The 22324-nt window shown below is 35.5% G+C and overlaps 2 protein-coding genes and 1 pseudogene across 8 annotated transcripts in view; 2 read left to right on the top strand and 1 right to left on the bottom strand.

Moving 5' to 3' along the window:
* The first annotated feature begins 1359 nt into the window (after positions 1 to 1359).
* LOC108837999 (terpenoid synthase 3, chloroplastic-like) overlaps positions 1360 to 22324 on the top strand; it is a 32947-nt gene continuing 11982 nt past the window's right edge. The window contains 5 exon segments of the mRNA XM_056994667.1: positions 1360 to 1740; positions 1844 to 2011; positions 3010 to 3026; positions 4723 to 4820; positions 17369 to 17738. Of these exon segments, the coding sequence (XP_056850647.1) occupies positions 1639 to 1740; positions 1844 to 2011; positions 3010 to 3026; positions 4723 to 4820; positions 17369 to 17738 (755 nt within the window). The 5' untranslated portion in view covers positions 1360 to 1638.
* LOC108827492 (uncharacterized) lies at positions 9333 to 13735 on the bottom strand. Of its 7 annotated transcripts, XM_056994662.1 has the most exons (15): positions 13666 to 13735; positions 12775 to 13404; positions 12550 to 12675; positions 12253 to 12449; positions 12072 to 12171; positions 11910 to 11983; positions 11759 to 11830; positions 11535 to 11612; positions 11135 to 11259; positions 10891 to 10963; positions 10647 to 10708; positions 10181 to 10555; positions 10000 to 10099; positions 9782 to 9920; positions 9333 to 9694 (listed from the first exon to the last, which is right to left on the bottom strand). In XM_056994662.1, exons 4-14 carry the CDS (start codon positions 12415 to 12417, stop codon positions 9795 to 9797), a joined length of 1350 nt encoding a protein of 449 aa, XP_056850642.1. In that variant the 5' UTR covers positions 12418 to 12449; positions 12550 to 12675; positions 12775 to 13404; positions 13666 to 13735; the 3' UTR covers positions 9333 to 9694; positions 9782 to 9794. The 7 variants fall into 7 exon arrangements, with proteins under 7 accessions (XP_056850642.1, XP_056850641.1, XP_056850644.1 ...); XM_056994661.1 differs by having other exon boundaries at positions 9333 to 9536; positions 12550 to 13404; XM_056994664.1 differs by having other exon boundaries at positions 9333 to 9644; positions 12550 to 13404.
* LOC108824660 (RHOMBOID-like protein 8) lies at positions 13774 to 16084 on the top strand (annotated as a pseudogene).

Here is a 22324-nt window from a genome sequence, read left to right on the forward strand (position 1 = left end):
AAATATACTAAAGACCTCTGTGTTTTATATGTGTTGATTCTTAATCATCAAAGATTGTGTAATTTAAATATAATGTACCAAACACTAATAAAATTAATCCAAAATAAATAAAAACTTATGTTAAATAAACACTGAATTATAATACATATACATTATAATATATAAAAATTTAATGCTTATTACTATAACTTAACAATAAAGTATTTTCCATATATATTAGGCGTGATCCATTTGTGTTTTAACCTTCCTTATTATAAATTTTCTGGAATATTATCATCACCTTTTTTTTATAAAAAATGAATAATCCAGCAATATCGACTTCATATTTTGAATATAAAATTAACTTTATTTATGTGACTTTTTTTTTTTGAAATAGACGGGTCAAATTATATCTCATCCAATTGGGTTTTTAAAATATTTGTAATTTATTTTTAATTTGATCCAAACGCATAATACACTAATAATACATTTCAATCATACAATTAAATATGAAAATTGTCAATATAAATTTGATCCAACATAGTATATTAATATATATGTACATCCAATCTTTTTGTATAGTTACATAACTGCTCTAACACACCTTTAATAAAAATATTTATAACACAATACAATAACAAAAATATATAATATACATAAATCGTTAAATAAACATCAGTGCGAACGCACAAGTCAAAACTATAGTATTTGATTAAAGTTGCAGAACTTTTTTTTTTGAAAAGACTAAGTTGCAGATATTTTTGGGGACATTGAAAGCAATAGCGAATCAAAAGACATTGAAATCAATAAATCCCAAATTTGTTTGGATATATATAGCTCCCAGATATTTTAGCCATTACTTCTCACGGTTCTCCAAGAAATTTACGAGAACGGATGCTTTAGCGACCATATCGTGTGGGTGTAGCTGATGCTATATTATTCATATCATATGTACAACCAGAGAAATACCTTAGGATAGTCATAATTTTTTTATCATAAATATAATATCTTATGATTAAAATGACAAAAATATTTCATTAAATAGGTAAATATATATTTAGTTCTCTAAGGTTAATTAATTTAGACCTTCGAGTTTAGAATTAAAGAGTAGGATTTTGGAACTAAGGTTTAAAATTTTTAAAATATAAATAAATATTAAATTTTTGAAAATAAAAATTTTTAAAATAATTCAAAAGCATTTTTAAGTTTCAGAAAGAAAACCAAAAAAAATTCAAAAACAAATTTTTTTTATAAAAAGTTGGAATTTTAGAACATATAATCCGAAACTATAAAAAATATTTTTTTCTTTTCTATTTTATTTTTTATTTGTATTTATATATCTAGAGTATAAAAATTCTTTTTACCTATTGCATGAAACATTTTTAGCATTTCTTCTTTAGAGAATCCTTTTATGATAAAAACTTGAAAAAGACTATTTAGGAGAATTTTCCTATTTTTAAAGTTCAAATAAATGTCAAAAGGAATTTCAAATAAATAAAATAACTTTAGTTGAACGGAAAAAGAATACCATGATATCTGTGGTCCAGATCCCCGAACCTTAGTTAGACAGTATAAATATAACATTGCAAAGTCTAAAGAATAGTTCATCAAAGTTTTGAACTCTTTATTATAGTCATTAGAAAAAGCAAAAAGTTTATAATGAAAACACAGTCACAGCTTCTTGAAGCCCGTCGCTCTGCAAACTATCGACCGTCTCTTTGGGAACACGAGAATCTCCTCTCGCTCGGGAACAAATATGCGGTATATGTATGAAAATCTAAATATATAACGTGTCATATAAAACTATATGATATATTAGTATTCAGGAAAATACTGTATAGTGATAATATCTTATACGATGCAGAAAGAGGACAACATCGAGAGAGCTAAGTTATTGAAGCAAGAAGTTAGTAAAATGCTTGATGAAACAGAGGGTTTGCTTGAACAGCTAGAGCTCGTTGACACTTTACAAAGACTCGGAATTTCTTACCGTTTCGAACGTGAAATCAAGAAGATTCTAACGAATGTTCACGTTGAAGATGTATATTCTGTATCAGTTCGTGAAGTACTACAGGAGGTAGTATATGTGTGTGTCATGAAGATGGGCTGAGTTGGAGTTCGTGTCTTGTGATGTCCGTGGGCTTGTTAAGCTTGTAGAAGAAGTAATATAATTACTGGAACATTTACATTAAGTGTAAATGGTATTACTTGGAGAAGAAAAGGCAAGAGAATTATTTCCTAAAGAGAAAATGGAAAGTTGCTTAAGTTGCTTTTGGAAGAACTTGTGGAGCAAGTTCTGGTTATCTACATAAGGAGGACGTGTCTCTATGGAGAAAGGTGTCTCTGCTAAAAAGAAAAACAGTTGAGAGATCGTTTGGTGTTGCTTGTGTGATCAAGCCTTTGGTGTCACTGCTGTGCGTTAGTTGCTGACGTAGTTGGTGAAGTACTTCCGTGAAGTGGAAGATTGAAGCCTAGACTCAGGGGGAGTTTAGCTCGGGGTTTGGAGGATCCTGATAAACAGAAGTCTAGACTCTAGGGTGAGTTTTAGCTTAGGATTGGGTTAATCCTAAAGGATTCTTGTAATAGAAAAGATTGGTGTAAGACTTTCTTGTTCTAGTGAATTCGAAAAGATAAACTTGTGTCTTTTACTTTCTGCACTTTAATTCTCTGCTCTCACTACATTAACAAGTGGTATCAGAGCGGGTCACCTAAGTTACTGGTGTGATCTGGGAGAGTGAGAAGAGAAACTGGTTCAGGAAGTAGGACATAGTTTCAAGTAGATCTTGAAGATCGATGGAGAAAGCTAAGTTGCCTTTCAAGAAGCGTTTTTCTAAGAATGGGTCTTCTATGGAGTTCATGGTTGGTGATTACATGAAGGAGAAAGGAACAAGAGGAAGATTTGGTAATTCCCCAAAGGTTCTACAGTGCCTTGAATGCAAAGGTTTTGGGCATGTACAAGCTGAATGTACAAATCTGCAGAAGCGGAAGAAGAAGATAGTCACCAAGAGTGATTCTGATGATGGTGAGGAGCTAAAGAATATTGTGGCGTTCACAACTTTTGTGCCTAGTTCTAAGACGAAATCTGCGACGGGATCTGCGTCAGCGTCTGCGTCAGGGTCTTCATGTGGAGGTGATGATGATGCTGTAAGTGATGATGATGATGGAGACTTTGATCTTGCTGGGAAATATGAGAGGCTGTATGAGAATTGGCTCAAGCAGGTTGATGCTAATTCACAGTTTGCTAAGGAGAAAGCTAAGCTAGAAGCTGAAGTTGCTGAAGCACTTAAGTATGCCTCCGAGAAAGAAGAAGAAACACGACAGGCTGTTGCTCAACTTGCGGAGACTCAAAAGGGTTTGAAGATGCTGAATGGTGGGACAAAGCAGCTAGATCATCTGCTCAGTATTGGAAAGAGTGATCGATGTGGCCTTGGATATCAAGGAGAATGTTCTAAAGCTGAAGGTGTTTTTGTATCAGCAGGAAAAGCTAAGGTCTTAGCTACGTCTACTACAAGACCAGAGGTTAAGGTGTCTGCAGAGAAGACATCTAATGGAAAGACTGCAGTGAAGGCAGTAACTGATGTGAGGAATGCGAGTGCTACGCGTACTGCTACGGCAACTGCTACGGAGACTGCTCCAGAGAGAGTTTCTGGATTGAAGAGTGCAGCTCAACGAAAGTGGCGGCCTGTTTGTCATCACTGTGGTGTTATTAGGCACATTAGGCCAAGGTGTTTTAAGTTGTTGAGGGAGAAGAATCAAATGGTACAAGCTTATGGTGCTTATGGTATGAGGAGTCATGGTCCTATATGTTATTTTTGTGGAGTTCAAGGGCATATTCGACGTGAGTGTTTCAAGCCAGTTCAAAGAGCTAATCATGGAGGATTTGGGCTCAGGAATTCGTGGTCTAGGAGTTTTGATCAATATGGAGATGGTGGAATGGGATTTCCTCCTTACTTTGGAGGATATAGATCTTCATATTAGTTTTTGACAATGATGTGACTCATAGGGGGAGATTGAAGACGTGGTCTTATGTCCAGAGGTGATGAGTTCACATGCATAGTCAAAAAGGGGGAGATTGAAGATGTATATTCTGTATCAGTTCGTGAAGTACTACAGGAGGTAGTACATGTGTGTGTCATGAAGATGGGCTGAGTTGGAGTTCGTGTCTTGTGATGTCCGTGGGCTTGTTAAGCTTGGAGAAGAAGTAATATAATTACTGGAACATTTACATTAAGTGTAAATGGTATTACTTGGAGAAGAAAAGGCAAGAGAGTTATTTCCTAAAGAGAAAATGGAAAGTTGCTTAAGTTGCTTTTGGAAGAACTTGTGGAGCAAGTTCTGGTTATCTACATAAGGAGGACGTGCCTCTATGGAGAAAGGTGTCTCTGCTAAAAAGAAAAACAGTTGAGAGATCGTTTGGTGTTGCTTGTGTGATCAAGCCTTTGGTGTCACTGCTGTGCGTTAGTTGCTGACGTAGTTGGTGGAGTACTTCCGTGAAGTGGAAGATTGAAGCCTAGACTCAGGGGGAGTTTAGCTCGGGGTTTGGAGGATCCTGATAAACAGAAGTCTAGACTCTAGGGTGAGTTTTAGCTTAGGATTGGGTTAATCCTAAAGGATTCTTGTAATAGAAAAGATTGGTGTAAGACTTTCTTGTTCTATTGAATTCGAAAAGATAAACTTGTGTCTTTTACTTTCTGCACTTTAATTCTCTGCTCTCACTACATTAACACACGTTAGACATGTGAGGCACAGAAAGAGGGTAGATCGGAAGAGATCTGAATCCTTATATGCGACTGCCCTTGAGTTCCGACTCCTAAGGCAACATGGCTTTAATATCGCACAAGGTTGAAAGCAAAAACACAAATGAATATATACCTTGCTTTAAAAAACTACTAACGAATATTGACATATATATAACCTATTTTTAGAGTTCACTTTATAAGTTAGAATTTAGAAAATTAATGCTGATTTGAAAATTCTAACTATATATTTCTGATTCTGGACTTAAACGAAAAATAATCTATATATAATAGCAAACCTGTTTTTTAAACTGATGATGTCATCTTTTTATTATAAGAAAAAAAATTCAAAATCTAACGGTGGTAATAGTTCCAGCAATATAATCTAAGGGACACAATTTTGTTTAGGGTGAAAGGCATGACGCCATCAATTCACATCGGCAATCGACGTCTTCATCGTATCACTTCAAAGGCCTCCATTAAATAAATTGCAGAAAGTATTTCCCTTTAAGAGTTGCATCGTTTCACACATAGCTTTTCAATGTAACTGTCATCATCTTCGGTTAAGAGTTGTATCTTTTCAGAAGTTTATAAACTGAAGAGATTTGTATAGGTTTTAGGAAATTTTACATATTACGAAGCCACCATTACGAGGAACGATAGGCTACGGAAGCATCGGTGGATTATAGGCGCAGGATCTCTTCTTGTGGTTTCCGGTTAAGGGATCCGTGCGGACATTCCGTGCTCTGGCGTTATATATCGGAGTTGTTCACAAGCGGTATTCCATGTCTCTGTTATAGACTCTGAGAGATTGTGTCGCTGTGTTGGTATTCCATGTCTTTGTTCACAAGCGGTACCTTGGTTTCTTGTTTTTTTTGTTTCTACTTTGTCATGCATCTCTATTCTTCTTGTATCATAATACATAATCTATGAACGTGAACACTGTGTTGTGGAATTGACCATTCAAGATCAATGGTTCCTTGGGATATCCAGAAAGAGGAAACCTCTGATGTTAGCAATATGACGGTAAGTGTTTCGAAGTAGATTAAATATTCAAGAAGAATCAAATAAGAAACAAGAGGAGAAGAAGGATAGAGCACTGAAGTATAATTAGTAAGAGATTATCACCGTGATGAGCGTGGGGGGTGAGAGATATAAGTTTGGTGTGGTCATGGCATGATGGTATGGAGAGCATACACGTATTGAGAGGAGGATTTGGTTCATATTTGAGTTAAGGAGAGCATACACGTATTGATTCTCAAATTAGGATATGCCATGTAAACCATTCCATAGAAACTGACGTCACTGCCATCAAGTTATGACTTTGTGGTAGAGAGCTTTGCTTCCTACGCAAGCATCAGAAGCAGCAGCTCAAATCTAGGAGGTTAAACTTGAAGCAGGAACTTCAAGAGAACGTGGGAGGTTCATTTGTATGCCGATCTGACTGAAATTTTGCATAGATGTACGAGACACTGCAGACTCAGGATTCAACGGTGGGATTGAGAAGTGGACGCTCAGTTTGTTAGTTATTTGTATCTTTTTGCAGTATAGAACAGTGAAATAGTCTGACGAACTATAATATTTGGCTGGGCACAAGAACTTGAATTGAGCTCTAATTTGGCTTGGATAGACTTATGTGTATGAGTCCTAGAAAAGGAAGAGATGATGTTTAGTTTGGAAGCATGGGAAAACGTGTTGATGTAGTAAGGAGAAAATGATTAAGTCGTCATCATCAAGTGGCACAGGTGAGGAATTTATGAAAGCACAGTTCATATTTTCTATTATAGTTCATGAGTTATATGTAGGCTTAGATCTGAGTGTAAGATTAAAAATTCTATGATAAGTTGCGTGAAATGATGATTGTTGACATGTGAATTAGATGATAATATGATTATACGAATATAAAGGATTTGAGTATGAATGAAGTAATATATTGATATAGCATGCAATTAGATGATAATATGTTTTTTTTTGAGAAATGTATGCATGAAAAATTGCATGCTAAATTTTGGAATTAAAAACTATGAGATGGATTATTTGTGAAAGGTAAATAATCAATGATGCGAAAAATGACATGAAAAGTTGGGATGACGTGATTTTTCAATATAATTTTTTAATTAAACTTTATGATTTTTAAAAGTTTTACTTTCAGCCAAATAAAAAACTAGTCAATCAGCACATATAAACTCCCAGCTATCGACGAAAAAAATTTAACTTATTTACAATATAATTTTCTTATCCATTTTATTTTAATAATACCTTCTTATAATAAAAATTACATCGTATTTTTACCTTTTAGTTTTTTTTATAAATATTTTATTTTACATAATTAATATCCAGTTATTTGAAAATATTTTAATATTTTTAAAAATTAAAGTTATTGAAAAGTATTAATCTTAATTTTAAGATTTAATAATTTGTTTCTAATGTGTAGTTTCAAAAAGCATATTTACTTGGTAGTTACAAATAAATAAATATCAATAATACATAACAAAAAATCTGATTTATGTTCATTTTAACAAATATGTTTGAAAACATATAGTGTTTATTGAAAATATAACTAAATCATTTCAATAATTTAAGCAAATCACTGTAATTTTTAGATGAACATATAATGTAAAAGTATCATTCTAATTGTTTAGATAAACTTTTGCAACTATTTAAATATCCCATTTTTGCTAGATAACTAAATCATTGAAATATTTGATCAATCACTCCAATCCAATCAACCATTGCAAAATTAAAATTTAACTATTACGACTTTCCACTCTATATAAAAATTGTGCGCATTGAGAAAATCTAACATAAAACAACAAAAAATAAAACAAATAAATTCCACCATTATAAAATATATTTTTGGTGACACACATAAAAATAGAGGTTTTTATTTGCTTTAATTAAATATTAACTTTACTTTTAATATAAAAAATGTTGATGTCTCATTGTGTAAAGAGATTCCTGTAACCTAAAACTTGATCAATATTATAATAATTTATAGAAAATAGACTCATAAACGATTTAGTCATCATCCATGTTCATATTTTATAACTGATTACTCATTAAACTTACATGTTCACCATTATATTGGCATGTTTTACAAACTTTGAAGGTTATTTACTTTTATAAAATTCCATTATGAAAATATTTTTATGATTGATGATAAATTCATAGTTATTTCAGAGATGAATATATACATTTTATTGCTTATCTCTATGACATTAGCTATTCACTAATTTACAAAGCCAAAATTATGATTTTTACCGAAAAACTTTACCAAAAAATGAAATTCTAGAAAATTAAGTATTTTAATTTCGATGGAAAGAATTATAACAAATGCATGTTTCCTTTCAAACATCGCATTAGAAACAATTTTATTTTTCTTATTTCACGACTGTATTCTATAAATATATTAATCATATCCTCAATTTCAGAAATATTGTCAACATGATATTTTCATTTTAAATTATCATCATTTTCATTATAGATATTTTTTATATAATTATTATTTTTAAGTTATATTAAAACTTGTATTGTATCCCCGCGAACCACGGAGGTCCAAATCCTAGTCATATTTAATAGCAAACAACAAGACGGGTTATCTTCCCGCAACCTCAGCTTCCTCTCCTTTTATTGCTGCCTTAGCTTCCTCTGCCTTTATAGCTGCCTCATTTACAGCTGTCTTTATAGCTGTAGCTGATATTATAGCTGCCTCAGCTGCAGCAGATGCCTTTATAGCTGTTTCAGTCGATTTCCTATCCAATTTTCTCTGGTTACGAGCTGCTGCTTGTATTAGTTGGCGCTCCCATTTTCTCTGTTTAGAAGATTTGGCTGGATTAGCTGATAGGCCGTTCTTCCGACTACGACATTTCGAAAATACGTTAATGGTATCGGGATGCGGCGTTTGTGTGATCTATGAAGAAAGAGCTATGTCTATTATTCTCAGAGGGAGATTACGTCAGTGTACTCTTTTTCTCTTGTCATGGTTTTTATCCCATTGGGTTTTTCCATGACTAGGTTTTTAACGAGGCACTACGTAATACAGAATGGATAATTAAGGGAGAGTGTTAGATAATATCAGAAGAGGATAATAATTATCCATTACTTAACCGACTCAAGAATGACCGACTCACATATTTTAATGTTTTTACTTTGCTATAAATACCTTACCTCCCTCATTTGTAAACGTATGACAAGAACAAGATAATTATCAAAAAGCTTTCACTTTCATTCTCTCAACTCACGTTCTCTCTTTATTATATAACAAAAATATTAAAGCTATTTTAGTAATTCCTTACTTTTATTCTCAACAAAAAGTATTTTGTACAGATATTAATTATTGTTATGGTAGTTTCCTTTCCTTTTAAAGCCCAAACAAGTTCGAGGATATTCTGAACGTCACTGGTGCACATGACCAATTAATTGTTGCATGTATCATCAAACACCATAACGTAGGTGAGTGACTCTTCCACAAAACATGTACTCCACTTATCTCTTAGAGAGACAGCAGAATGAAGCATTGCTATATAAATTGTTAGTTTGCTATATATATATATACCAACTTTGATTCATCGACATTTAGATAAAAATAGAAGCTTCAGAGCAAACGAAGGGAGGCAGTGTTGGAAAAGTGTGTTATTGCTTAATCCATAAACAATGTACACTTATAACTTTATATATACACATGATTTAGCATAAGAAAAATTAACCAATGCAAACCAGAATTAAACCGGTCAATCAAATCCAATTATCCCAATAATAATTACAACATAGGGTCTCAAGAGTAACACAATAGACACCATTTATGTTTGGTCCAGGGCTTGCCTAGAATTGAGGATGCATTTGGGTAAGAACAATATATTATCGATCTGGGTTCTTTTCTGTTTCTCCGGAAGACAAGATAAGCTATGGACGCTAAGTAGATAGCAATGCCTGAGAACCCAAGAATTCCACAAAAGATGACAAGGCCAAGCTTCATGTGACTATGGATAAGAAGTTTAATGAAACTGCTTACTAGATAATATATGGATCCTTGGGTATAACAATTTATGAATAATAAGAAAGTATACCTCGAGATGATGTTCAATACTTGTTGGAAAAATTGAACTTCAAAGCTTGATGTGAAAAGTGAGGATACTCGACCAAATTCCACTCGTCAATAGAGCTGGGATCTCGATTTGGAACATTATAATAGCTTTTGTTGTTCCACTGCAAGACACATTTACCAAAGATCAGTACTTCATCCGAATGTTATAGTGGTGAAGCTCGAGAACAAAAAAAGTCATACCGACGTTGGCTGAATATGAGAGCTGTTCAGCATGGTGCTGGAGCTTGAGGAATTCAGATTCCACACTGATTTGTTCGGCTCATGTCTTTGTTTATTGGAACTGTAAAACATCAGAGATGTCTAAAATAATACAAAGTTCACATATATAATAATAGTTAATGTGAAAATTCGAAGCTTTTACCTTGAAAAACAAAGAGAAAGAGCAGACTGAACTTCCTTGATCGAAGATAATGTGTTCAACAACTTTGCGAATGTTTCGAAAGTCGAGGCTCCAGAAGGAACTTCCATAGACAGGGAACTGTATCCATACACAGTTAAGTGAGCCACGCTTTGCTTGATATGCGCGATCCCTCTCTGCACATTCCTAAACGTTTCAACAGATTGAGGAGAGGCGGAGGAAAGGTTGACGACGTCGAGGTCATGGTAATCTTCTTCTACACTTCCATCTGATTTCAGGGAAGTGACACCAAAATTGGTTGTGTCTCTACCCGTCCAGGAACTTTTCCCTTCAATTGAGAAGTAATCATGGGATGGTACAAAGAGGGGATACTCATCGCTGCAAACAATATAAACAAAGATTGTTTAGATCTCTAAATGTAATGGAGAAAGAGAAACACACAATCCATGTAATGTAGAATATGGTTTACCTTGGAGAAGATGGATGAGAATTCCAATACGAATCTCGTTGCCATATTCTTGAACAAGAACCCTGAGACAAAAAAAAATGCAAAATTTTACGCCTATTTAATCAATCAATTTCCATAACATATATAGACGAAACATCTCCCAAGCGTAGTTCCTATTTAAATCACTGGAGAAGTGAGTGTGATCTTGCAAGATTGAGGCAACTGTTTAGCATAAAATCGAGTTAAGTATGTGTTGGCATCTTACCCCAAAACCCAAGTTATGGAGTGCAGGCACTGCGAGCTTATGGACAACAAGATTCAGAAGCTGCACCATGTACCTGATCCAAGCACCAACCATGGGAGTGTTAATTCATTAAACTATAGAATGAAATATAACAGATAGTATGAACTACAATGGCATACACTGAGGAGATGGACCTCTATATTTTTAAAACAATCTCGTACAACAAATTGACATTTTAAAAATACAAAGTCGTGTGTTGTGTTACCCTAAAGAGGCTGCCAGCTCTTTTGGCGGAACAGAGAGTGGATTGAGACCTTGTGGTAGGATAGCATTACAGATTTGATCATATTGTCCACCACTCCCATATTTGTTATTTCCCTCTACCGTGACCTGAGAATAGTTTAGATTTAGTAAAATCATCCTATGAAATGTGTTTGTTAAAACAGTAATTTAGAGTGTAATTTAGAGATAGCCCAAGATTGCCTCAAGAAGAAAAAAATAGTATTTTACCCGTTTATTTAGCAAATAACTATGTTTTATCGAGTCTGTATTTACTATTTACTAACTTTATTGATGCTTTGCCAATTCGGGAGCTTAATTTGACCGTCAAGATTGACAACAAAACAACACAATCTAGATAAGAACCTCAAATGTGATCTCTTTACCTTGGAAAGAGGGAATAACTTGCATATCTGTTTCATAACCAAAGCCTGTTTATAAAGACGTTCTGAAGTAAGCTCGATCTGTAAACCACAAATGTTGGCTTAGTGTCTATACATATGAGATTCGATAAGAAAGAGGTAAAACACGAAAAACGACAATATGAGTTTCAAGCAAAGGACTACATCAAACATGGAAAAAAGTATTTACGAGATGCAGTAGATCTTACATATACTAAGTAGTGATTGCCAATACTATCTGAATATTGGTTCTCTAATTGTCGAACACGGCTCTTCTCCAACTGCAAAGATTAGAGAGAGTGTTTATGTCAAAATCAGCTTCACTAAGAGATCACAAAAAAAAAAAAACAGTAACATTACAGCAACATTAGTCGATTCAATAATGTCAAATCTCTCTTTCAGATTGCTAGAGAGTCTCCGGAACGTGCTTTTGCCTGCATCATAAAATCCAAATACTAAGACGATCGATCATGCAACACATAAAAGAAACTCTTGGCGAATTGAGTATCTAATCTTCATTACTTTTCTGTAACTTCTCCACTTGTAGCTCGAGCTTATCCCGCAACTTAGCAAGCTTCTCGTTGTGCAGATCCATCCAACACTGCTGAACAATCGCTCTCTCCTGAATTGGTAACAGGCAAAATGAAATCTCAGATCAAAAGACTTTTAAAAAACTCTTCAAATGAGCAAAAATAAAACAAACCTTAGTGACAAGCAAGCTGCTCAGTCTCGAGTATGAAACCTCTCGACGGCTCTTCAACGAGTCCAGCACAGTTTTGCACTCATGTAAACTGCGGTTAACGCAAGATACGCAGATCGAAGCATGAAACGAAGAGTAGCAAACAGCGCATTTACTATATCTCTCCATCTATCCCTTCGCCACCGCCGACGCGATCAAATCTGTTGATTCCACAAATATCTTCATAATCAACACACAACCAAATCTACAGTTCGAACTAATAGCTACACAACGAATCACTTGAAAATGAGAGTTAGTTACCAGCAATGGGAGACGATCGGGGAGAATCAGACGTTGGATTCGACGGGGAGGGTTTCGCCGTCGAGAAAGGTAGCGTCCGATGTACGTTTGATTTTACAAACTTAAATCCCTCCTACGCAATCAAATCTGTTGATTCCACAATATCTTCCTAATCAACACACAGCCAAATCTAAAGTTCGAGCTAATAGCTACACAACGAATCACTTGAAAATGAGAGTTAGTTACTAGCGATGGGAGACGATCGGGGAAAATCGGACGGTGGATTTGACGGGGAAGTCGACGGAGAAAGGTAGCGTCCGAAGTACGATTGAGGAGGAAGCGGGAAGATTTGAGAAGCGAGGAGGAAGAGTTAGCGTCATTGCGTGGAGGGCTTTTACAAAAGAGGAAGGAGAAAGGAAAGTAAAAGTCGCGATGACTTTTTCCGACGAATTCGATTACGTGCACATCATCTCCTCCTCCCCCATCTCCGTCTTTTCTTAACTCTTACGTTTTACACTTTTGGTCCTTTTCTTATTTTTTACTTTCTTACTTCTGATCCTTTTTTTTCTTTTACTTCTTATTAGTTTCTTTTTAGATATTTAAATTTTTTTTGATGCCATAACATAATAGAAAATTGATATAAAAGTTTTAAAATAGTTTTTGAAGAAGTTTTAAAAAGTTTTAAAAGGAGGAGTATCGGGTTTGAAGAAGCGTGTGGTGGTGACTCTTAGCTCTGGGTGTAGGATGATAGACTTCTCCAAGCAACCAGATAGATAATAGCAATAGGGTGATATCTTGTCAGACATAAAAGAAAGCTTCGAACTTTTCGAAAAGTTGCAAACTTTTTTTTTTTTAACTCCTGAGAACAAAAAAAAACTGGAAAGAAACAACAATTGAATCAGCAGCCACAAGTTATGAATGTTAAATCTAGAAAAAAGATTCAAATATCAATTCTCATAAGCCTCAAACGAATATCTACGAGACTCTACAATCAATCAAATCAATCAATCATAAACGAGATTTCAATAATTAGCTCAAGGGGAGAAGTGATAATTTGATTTTTATGAAAATCAAAACCAAAGGCTATCTAAGAATCGGATTAGATTGAGACAATAGTAACGGGATCTGGAGAGATACCTATGAATCGGAGAGGACGATGGGATCGAAAGCTCGGATCGAAGGTTTACTTTTGTGAAAGAATGAGAGAGAGAGAGAGAGAGAGAGAGAGAGAGAGAGAGAGAGAGAGAGAGAGGCGTGGCGTTTGTTTGGTTTATATGATTGGGGAAATTAGGGTTAGCTTTCACGAAAGGGAAAGATGTTTTTAACGTGTCTGCGACGTTAGTCAACACGGTCGACGACACGCATTCTTCTTCTTCTTCTTTTTCTGCCTAACCATATTTGACGGTCTAACTTGAATGTTTTCAATTCAAAATGTCTTTTCTTTTCTGACAATTCGTCTCCCACACTTTCGTTCAAGCATATTCCCGCCACTTTGATAAAACGACCTTCTCTGTCACTCGCCGTCTCCGATCCCTAACCGCAATGGAGGTTACAGCGGAGCCGAAGACGACGCAGAGCGATGAAGCATCTCATCGCAACCTCTCGTTTTCCACTCCGATCGCCGGCGATCCAAGCTCGGACAAACTCCCCTTCTTCCGTCACCGCTCGCGGCAGATCAAACGCGACACCTGGCTCGTCTCAGTCCTCGTGCTTCTCGTATTCGCTCCAGAAACTCTAACGGCCACTGCGCCGCCAAATTACTCGGCCGATTCTCCTTCCAGCCTCTCTCCGAGAATCCTATGCTCGGTCCCTCCACTTCTACGTGAGTTCCTCTCTCTCGGCGCTTAGTTTCGCTTAGGTCTCTGATAGTATATGTCTGTGGAATCGATCTCTAATTCAATGCGGAAGATCCTTAGTAATTCATTAGGTCTCGATCTTAGATAACAACGGCAAGTTCTTCGATTCTGTGTTGTTCTTTAGAGTGTGATCTGTGTGGATCTGATTGTTTGCTACGTTCTATTAGATGAATCGCTCGAAACTAAGTTACAGATCGTAGTGCTGCTTCTTCTTCTTAGATCTATAGGTTTTAGGAAACTGAAGGAAGCAGGTTGGTTTGTTGCTTCTAGCGACTGATTATGAAGCTCTGTGCATCATATTTCTCTGTGAGTTTCCAGCTTCGAACACATGGGAGGTCTTTACTGGAATGCTCTGGTTGAGAAACATGAGATTTGGCGTGTGTTGACGTCTCCCTGGCTGCACAGTGGATTGTTTCATCTTCTGATAAATCTTGGGAGTTTGATTTTCGTTGGTATATTCATGGAGCAGCGATATGGACCATGTAAAAGTCCACTCCTTCACTTTCATTCACCTTATCTAATATGTTTTCTTGATGGAGTTTATCAACGTTTATAATCTGCTTTTGCTTTGGTTCTGTAGTCAGGATTGCAGTGATATACTTCCTCTCTGGCATTGTGGGAAGTCTGTTTGCTGTGTTGTTTGTTCGAAACATCCCATCAATCTGTTCTGGTGCTGCTTTCTTTGGATTGATTGGAGCTATGCTTTCTGCACTTGCGAGGAACTGGAATCTATATACCTCCAAGGTCAAGGATTGATTGTGTTTTCTTCTTGTCTTTAATCTCTTCTGCTTATTGTGTCTTATGTTTTGCTTGCTACAGGTTTCAGCATTAGTGATAATACTCACCATCTCCACAGTCAACTTCCTGATCGGCTTTCTTCCTTACACAGACAACTTTGCGAATATTGGCGGTTTTATATCAGGATTCCTTCTTGGATTTGTGCTGTTGTTCACCCCACAGCTGAGACAGGACCCTCCACCTCACAAGGGAAAACTGTTTGAAGATGATATGAGAAGTTCCACAAGGCTTAAAGAAATGTTTGACAGACCAGTGTTAAGGATTGTATGCCTGGTCTTGTTCTGTGGAATGTGAGTGAGAGTCCTCTTTTTGATCTTGCTCTATCTCTCTGCGTTCTTGTGGCATGTATAAGCTTATCCATCTTTGTCTTTCTTTTCTCAGACTTGCTGGGGTTTTAATAGCAGCGTGCTGGGGAGTTAATCTCAACCGCCATTGCAACTGGTGTCGCTATGTTGACTGTGTTCCAACCAGGAAATGGAGCTGCAGCGACATGACTACTTCCTGCGAGGTACACCTTAAAGCTTGGCGTGACATTGATTCTAGAATTCGAGTGTTTTAATCATTGTTCAATGTATGTGAATTTGATAGGAAATGGTGAGTGATGCTCAGCTTACACTGACGTGTATGGCCAATGGAAAGTTCCGGATATTTCCTTACACCAACATATCACAAGCCAGGACACAAGACCTCTGCACGCTCGTCTGCACTTAAACATGACCAAGGTTTTTAACTCCTTTGTACTCCCTCCCATACCTAGATAATTGCATATAATACCACCAAAGCTCTCATACTATAATCATTAGGCACTTCTGTGGCATATAGCCTTAATGGATAAGAAGGTAGGACTTTGTAACGAAACGATTGCATTGGTTCTTGTTGATACTATGAATCTGAATACTAAAGGTCTACCAAGTTAGGTCCCACAGGAGGACCCAGTAGCCGCATAAGTGGCTTACATAAACTTGAGACAATCCACATCATATCTACGCACACATGACACACCAGTATGTATAAATTATTCAGCTTCTTTTTACTTAAATGCATACTTTTTGTTTATATGCTTTAGAGAAAGAGAAATGATGATGATGATGATAAATAGGTGTGGCTTTGTGGGTCTAGTAGAATGAGAAGAAAAGGGCCGACCTTGACAAAGTTAGAGAGATAGAGATAGGGCCACTAAAATTGATTTTGGAGGAAAAGTAGACTTGAGAATGTTACACATCATATTAAAATGCAGACATAATAGCTGAACAAAGTCCATACTGTGGTCCTGATTCTCATTAACCTCAACTCAACTGCCTACATCTCTCTCTATTGGTTTGATTACTCTTATCCTCCTCACTAAGTATGCATTTTACATAACACAACAAAGAAATGCCTTATGTTTCTTCTATATATATATATATATATATATATATATATATATATATATGTTATTTTTTTTTGGTAACATTTGTTTCTTCTATATTAATATTTATTTTTCTTATTTTGATAACATGTCAAGTCACTCGTTTTCTGTTAGATTTAACTTAGTTATAACATTCGGTGATTTGTGATTTCGTTTGATCGTTACAATATCTGAGAATTGATCTTAACATTTTGGCTTCAATTTGGTACAAAGCTCTATAAGTGAGGGACTAACTCTGTCTGTAATCAGTTGACTTTATAACTTTATCCGGTTAAGACGGATGTAGCCAGAAATGGAGCAAATGGTTGTTGGGGAGTTGGGTTTGGTAGCTTTATTTCAAGTGTTTTTTATTTTATTTTTGGAATTAATTAACCCACTAACTAACAGAATTTTGGAACTCTTTTTTTATTCTGAACAACAGAAATCTAATTATTTTAGATTTTAAGCATTTCACAAAGAAAAAAATAATAATTAAAATTATTTATTTCCCCATGTTATGTATATGAGTATTAGAGTATATATCCATATAGTACTTGTCAATGTTTGTCATGTTTAATGTATAACGCTCTATCATCCTTTCTTTTAATGTTTCATTTCTTCTTTTTTTTTTTTGAAACTACTGTTTCATTTCTTCTTACTATATCAATCCTTACCTTAGTATCGAGGATTTGGACCACATCAACTAGTTATTTATAATAGATCAGTTATATTGTTGTATTTTATTATAACAAATGAACTTGTGGTTTACTGTAGATGTTTTTTTTTAACATTACTGCAGATGTTTTTGACTGCAATTTTGGATATGGTTTGGATGATGAAGACATCAAGAGTGTTCTTTCACTATATGAAGCTTCATATCTCTCGACTAGATTCGATACTAAATTGAAAGAGACCATATACTATACAACAACACGACTTAAAAAGTTCGTGGAAATGAAGAGCAATGAGACCACATCTTATGTTCGAAAGATGGTGATACGTGCGCTAGAAATGCCATACCATCGGAGAGTTCAAAGACTAGAAGCAAGATGGTACATAGACGTGTATGGCGAGACACCCGACATGAACTCTAACTTACTAGAATTGGCGAAACTTGATTTCAATTTCGTACAAGTTATCCATCAAGACGAGCTCAAATCTCTCTCTAGGTAATCAATCTAACTTAAGCTATAGATGATTGGTAATCAATCTAACTTAAGCTATAGGTAATCAAATCTAAATTAAGCAATGAGACCCACATGAAATCTATGAAAAATATTGTATTTACTTGCATTTAATAAAAAAAACTGAGAAAATATCATAAAATTTAGACAACTGACCCATGTAATCTATGTTTGTTATGAAATTGACCTCCCTAAAATTTTTGGCTGCCTCCGCCACTGGGTCGCACCGTTTGTCCTGTCATACGGCCCTGGTTAAGAAAACGTACACTGAAATTTAACGAATATGAGTTCTCGGGGTTTGAGTTATAGTTTCATGATTATTCTCTAGTTATAAGACTTTAGTAAACATAAATGGAGCCAAGAAGGTAGGAGTCGGTTAATCTGAAAAGACTGAATAATATACATCATCTCAAGAAACGCATTAAAATTCTCATATTAAAAATGAAAATAATCAGACTAAGACATATATGAAATAATTATTTTTCATTGTTAGTTGTTTTTCAGTTGAAAATTCATGACTCTTCACGGTGTATATGTTAAAAAATTATGGATTAAATACAATTTATACATAGTTTTAATATTAGAAATCATAGAAAAGTAAATACAGTGAAATCTCTATAAATTAATAATGTTGGAACTACACCAAAACTATAATTTTTTATTAATTTATAGAGATTATTAATTTATCGAGATACAAATTAAATCAAAAGCTCAATTTGGGACTATGAAATTATATTAATTAATAGAGATATTAATTTATCGATTATTAATTTAAAGAAGTTATACTGTAGTTGTAATTCTAAACTAGCTTTTGATCCGAGCGCCCGCGCGGATGTATTTTCTATATAATTATATGTTTTTGTTTGTTGTAAAATTATTAATGTTTTTATATAGGTTATTGAGCTTTGATGTTGGTGTATCTTGTTAATTTTTTAGTGTCCAGTTTTTAACTATGAGGTTGTATACTTTTTATTGTACTTTTTCTATGTTTTACTTGGTAACATAAGATTAAAATGTAAAATATTGGAGTATTTTGTTGAGACTTTGTGATTTTTACAAAATTATACGATAAATTTAGTGATTAAAATTTTATTTTAAAATTATAATATTTATTTAAAAAAATTATTTAGACAGCAACAATAATAAACTATTGGAAAAGTAACCAAAGAAACATTTTAAAAATACAGATCTCAAGTAATTATATATAGAAAGCCCAAGTTAATGAGTTTAATTGAGCCATTTTGTTATGAATTATTTTTTTTTTTTTTTAACGTCCAACAATACTTTATTAAGAACCAATATAATCCTCATGGAGGAATTGTACAATCATATGTGGAACATAAAAATGGGATAAGTAAACATCTTGAACATGATCAATTGACTTCGATAGTATATCTGCAACCTTGTTGTTGTGTCTTGGCGCCCAAGTAAACCTACAATCTTGAAACTTTGTTGCCCAGTACTTGATATCACGAACCCAATTGTGATGTTGAAAACTTCTTGTGCGTCCCTGAACCAAGTCAAATAGCTTCAGACAATCTCCTTCGAAAACTATGTTACGGAATCCTTTACCCCATGCATTTTGCATAGCCAAAAGTAGTGCTTGAAACTCTGCTTCCAAGCTTGTCGTTGTAGCTTTAAAAGAACATTGTCCAGCACCAGTATAAACTCCATCTTCATCTCTGAAAACCCAGCCCGCCTTTGCCTGATCAGTACTGTTATGCCAACTACCATCATAATTACATTTTATCAGACCAGAATCTGGTTTACTCCACTTTGAATGTTGATTCCGAACACTGCTCAACCCGCCTGTTCTGGTACCCTGCTGTTGAAAGATCCGACTCCATTCCAAAGCATCATTTTTAGCCCTTGTTACTTCCTTGCTCCAATGATCCTCATATCTGCTATAAAGTAGAGAATTTCTACTTTTCCAAATCCGCCAGAGAGTCCAAAGAGGGTATTGTCTGTGTAAGGATGAAAGCTCTTTATTGAAGTTGCAGGCTAATATACTTTGAATTTTTCCTTCAAAGTTTACACTGTTATCAAGCACAACAGTGTTTGGTATATTTACTCCTCTCCAAATTGCTTGAGCATATTGGCATTCAAAGAAAAGATGAATCGGTGTTTCCTCTGCCATTCCACATCGTCGACATGTTGCATCAGAGATAACATGCCTATATCGCAAGTTGGAGCCTATTGCAATAGTACCAGATATCAGCTTCCAAAGAAAATGCTTTAACTTCGGAGCTGTCTTTAACTTCCAAATTTGCTTCTTGATGTTCACCGAGCCATTAGGAGGCCTAATATTCCTAACAGCTCTGGTTTGTTGAGTGAGATTGTATCCCGACTTGACATCATAGATACCTGAATCTGTATAATGCCAACCCATGACATCCATTTCCTCCGTATTACTTATCTTCAAACCTTTTATAATTGCAGCATCTTCTGGTACTATCAACTCATCAATACGATTCACATCCCAACGTCTACTATTAGGTAGGAAGAGGAAACTCACCGGAATATCCATTGCTTCTGTGACAGGATTAATACACCTCGGTGGACGGGGAGGATCAGTAGGAAGCCAAGCATCTGTCCATACTCTAGTTTCCTTCCCATTTCCAATAAGAATTCTCATTCCTTTTTTAACTACTTGACATCCTTCAAGTAACGAACGCCAGACATAAGAAGGTTTGGAGCCTAGGCCTGCATCTAAAATGGAGTGTGAAGGGAAGTATCTTCCTTTTAAAACCCGAGCAACCAGACTGTTAGGAGTTTGCATTATACGCCAGATTTGTTTTCCAAGTAAAGCTAGGTTCAAGCTTTCAAGGTCACGAAATCCCAAACCTCCTTCATATTTTGGAAAGCTTAAACGATCCCAACTCAACCAGTGCATTCCTCTGCCTCCACTCTTCCTCCAGAAGAAATCAGCAAGTAATTTATTTATCTCATCATAGATTCCAGCAGGTAATTTAAAAACATTCATTGTGTACACCGGTAGAGCCATAGCAACTGTCTTAATCAATATCTCCTTACCAGCCTCAGACAGGTACTTGAAGGACCACCCCTTGGTTCGAGCTTCCACCTTTTCAAGTATATATTTGAATAACTCCTTCTTGTTCCTGCCAATAAACTCCGGTAGTCCCAAATATTTCCCATGACCACCATCATTATGTATCTGAAGAATATCTCTCAGTCGTGTTTTGATAGAATCATCAACTTTACTCCCAAATGTAATTGCTGACTTAGCGTAGTTCACTGCTTGACCTGAGACCAGTTCATAAGCATTGAGAATATTCTTCAAAGTTTGACAAGATCTTGGATGAGCATGACAGAAGAATAGAGCATCATCCGCAAATAAAAGATGATTGACAGTAGGCCCGGTGTTGCTTATCTTCATCCCTTTTAATCTATTCTGTGAGGTTGCATTCGTAAGGAGATGACTGAGCACCTCACTGCAGATAATAAACAGGTATGGAGACAGAGGATCTCCTTGTCTAATACCTCGAGATGGAACTATATTACCTCGTGGTTGTCCATTGATCAAGGAAGAGTAAGTGACTGTTTCCACACACTGCATGATCCACTCAATCCAAACAGCATCAAATCCCATATGAATCATTGTGTCACGCAAGAAGCTCCATTCCAGACGATCATAAGCTTTTGCAATATCTGTTTTAACCGTCATATAGGATTTAGACCATCGTTTCCTACTCTTCAATGAGTGTAGCATCTCCTGACCCAAAATGATATTATCTTGTATATTCCTTCCAGGTATAAAGGCCACCTGGTTCTCCGAGATAATAGATGATAAATGCTTCTGTAATCTTCCCACCAAAATCCTTGAAATGATTTTATAGCTTACATTACATAAGGCTATTGGTCTGAAGTCACTGAAAGCACGAGGTACCTCTATCTTAGGTATCAGACAGAGATTAGTCTTGTTGTGTGATGGGTCTAGGCGTCTTTCATGAAAGAACTTCTTCACTTCTGTGATAATTTCCTCTTTGACTGATGGCCAGAACTGTTGATAGAAAGCTCCTGTAAATCCATCAGGTCCTGGAGCTCTATCAGCACCAATTTCAAACACTGCCTTTCGAATTTCTTCTTCTGTAACTTCCTTTATCAAATCATCATTAATTTCTGCAGTTACACGTCCTTGGAAATTCTGAAAAACTGACTGATAATCAGTGTTAGCATCTCGAGTAGAGGTGTAGAGTGTAGTGAAGTATGACTCTGCCGCAGCACCAATATTGACATCTCCTCTGTGAATGCCATTATCATCTTCTACAGCCAGAATTTTATTTCTAGCTATTCTTGTTTTTGCTGAAGCATAGAAGAACTTTGTGTGACGATCACCTGCTGTTAACCACTGATTTCTGCTTTTAAGCCTCCAATACTCTTCTTCATCATGATAGGCCTCATTTAAATTTTTCCTGACTTGTCGAATCTCTGCTGTAGTATAGTGGTCAGATGACATAGCATAATTCAACTCCTCCTTGAATTGAGAGATACGTACTGCAGAATTAGTTCTGTTTCGAGATTTCCATTGAGACATAGAAACTCGACAACGA

Source organism: Raphanus sativus, chromosome 9 (genome assembly GCF_000801105.2).
Source record: "Raphanus sativus cultivar WK10039 chromosome 9, ASM80110v3, whole genome shotgun sequence".
Classification (NCBI taxonomy): domain Eukaryota; kingdom Viridiplantae; phylum Streptophyta; class Magnoliopsida; order Brassicales; family Brassicaceae; genus Raphanus; species Raphanus sativus.

Bases quoted from the DNA above. Each gene is read 5' to 3' on its own strand.
- LOC108827492 (XM_056994662.1), bottom strand. From the start codon at position 12,417: ATGGAGAGATATAGTAAATGCGCTGTTTGCTACTCTTCGTTTCATGCT. The intron at 11,831-11,909 runs GTAATGTTACTG...TAATCTTTGCAG, and splicing joins TTGAATCGACTAATGTTGCT to TTGGAGAAGAGCCGTGTTCG. The intron at 11,260-11,534 runs GTAAAGAGATCA...AACTATTCTCAG, and splicing joins AGTTATTCCCTCTTTCCAAG to GTCACGGTAGAGGGAAATAA.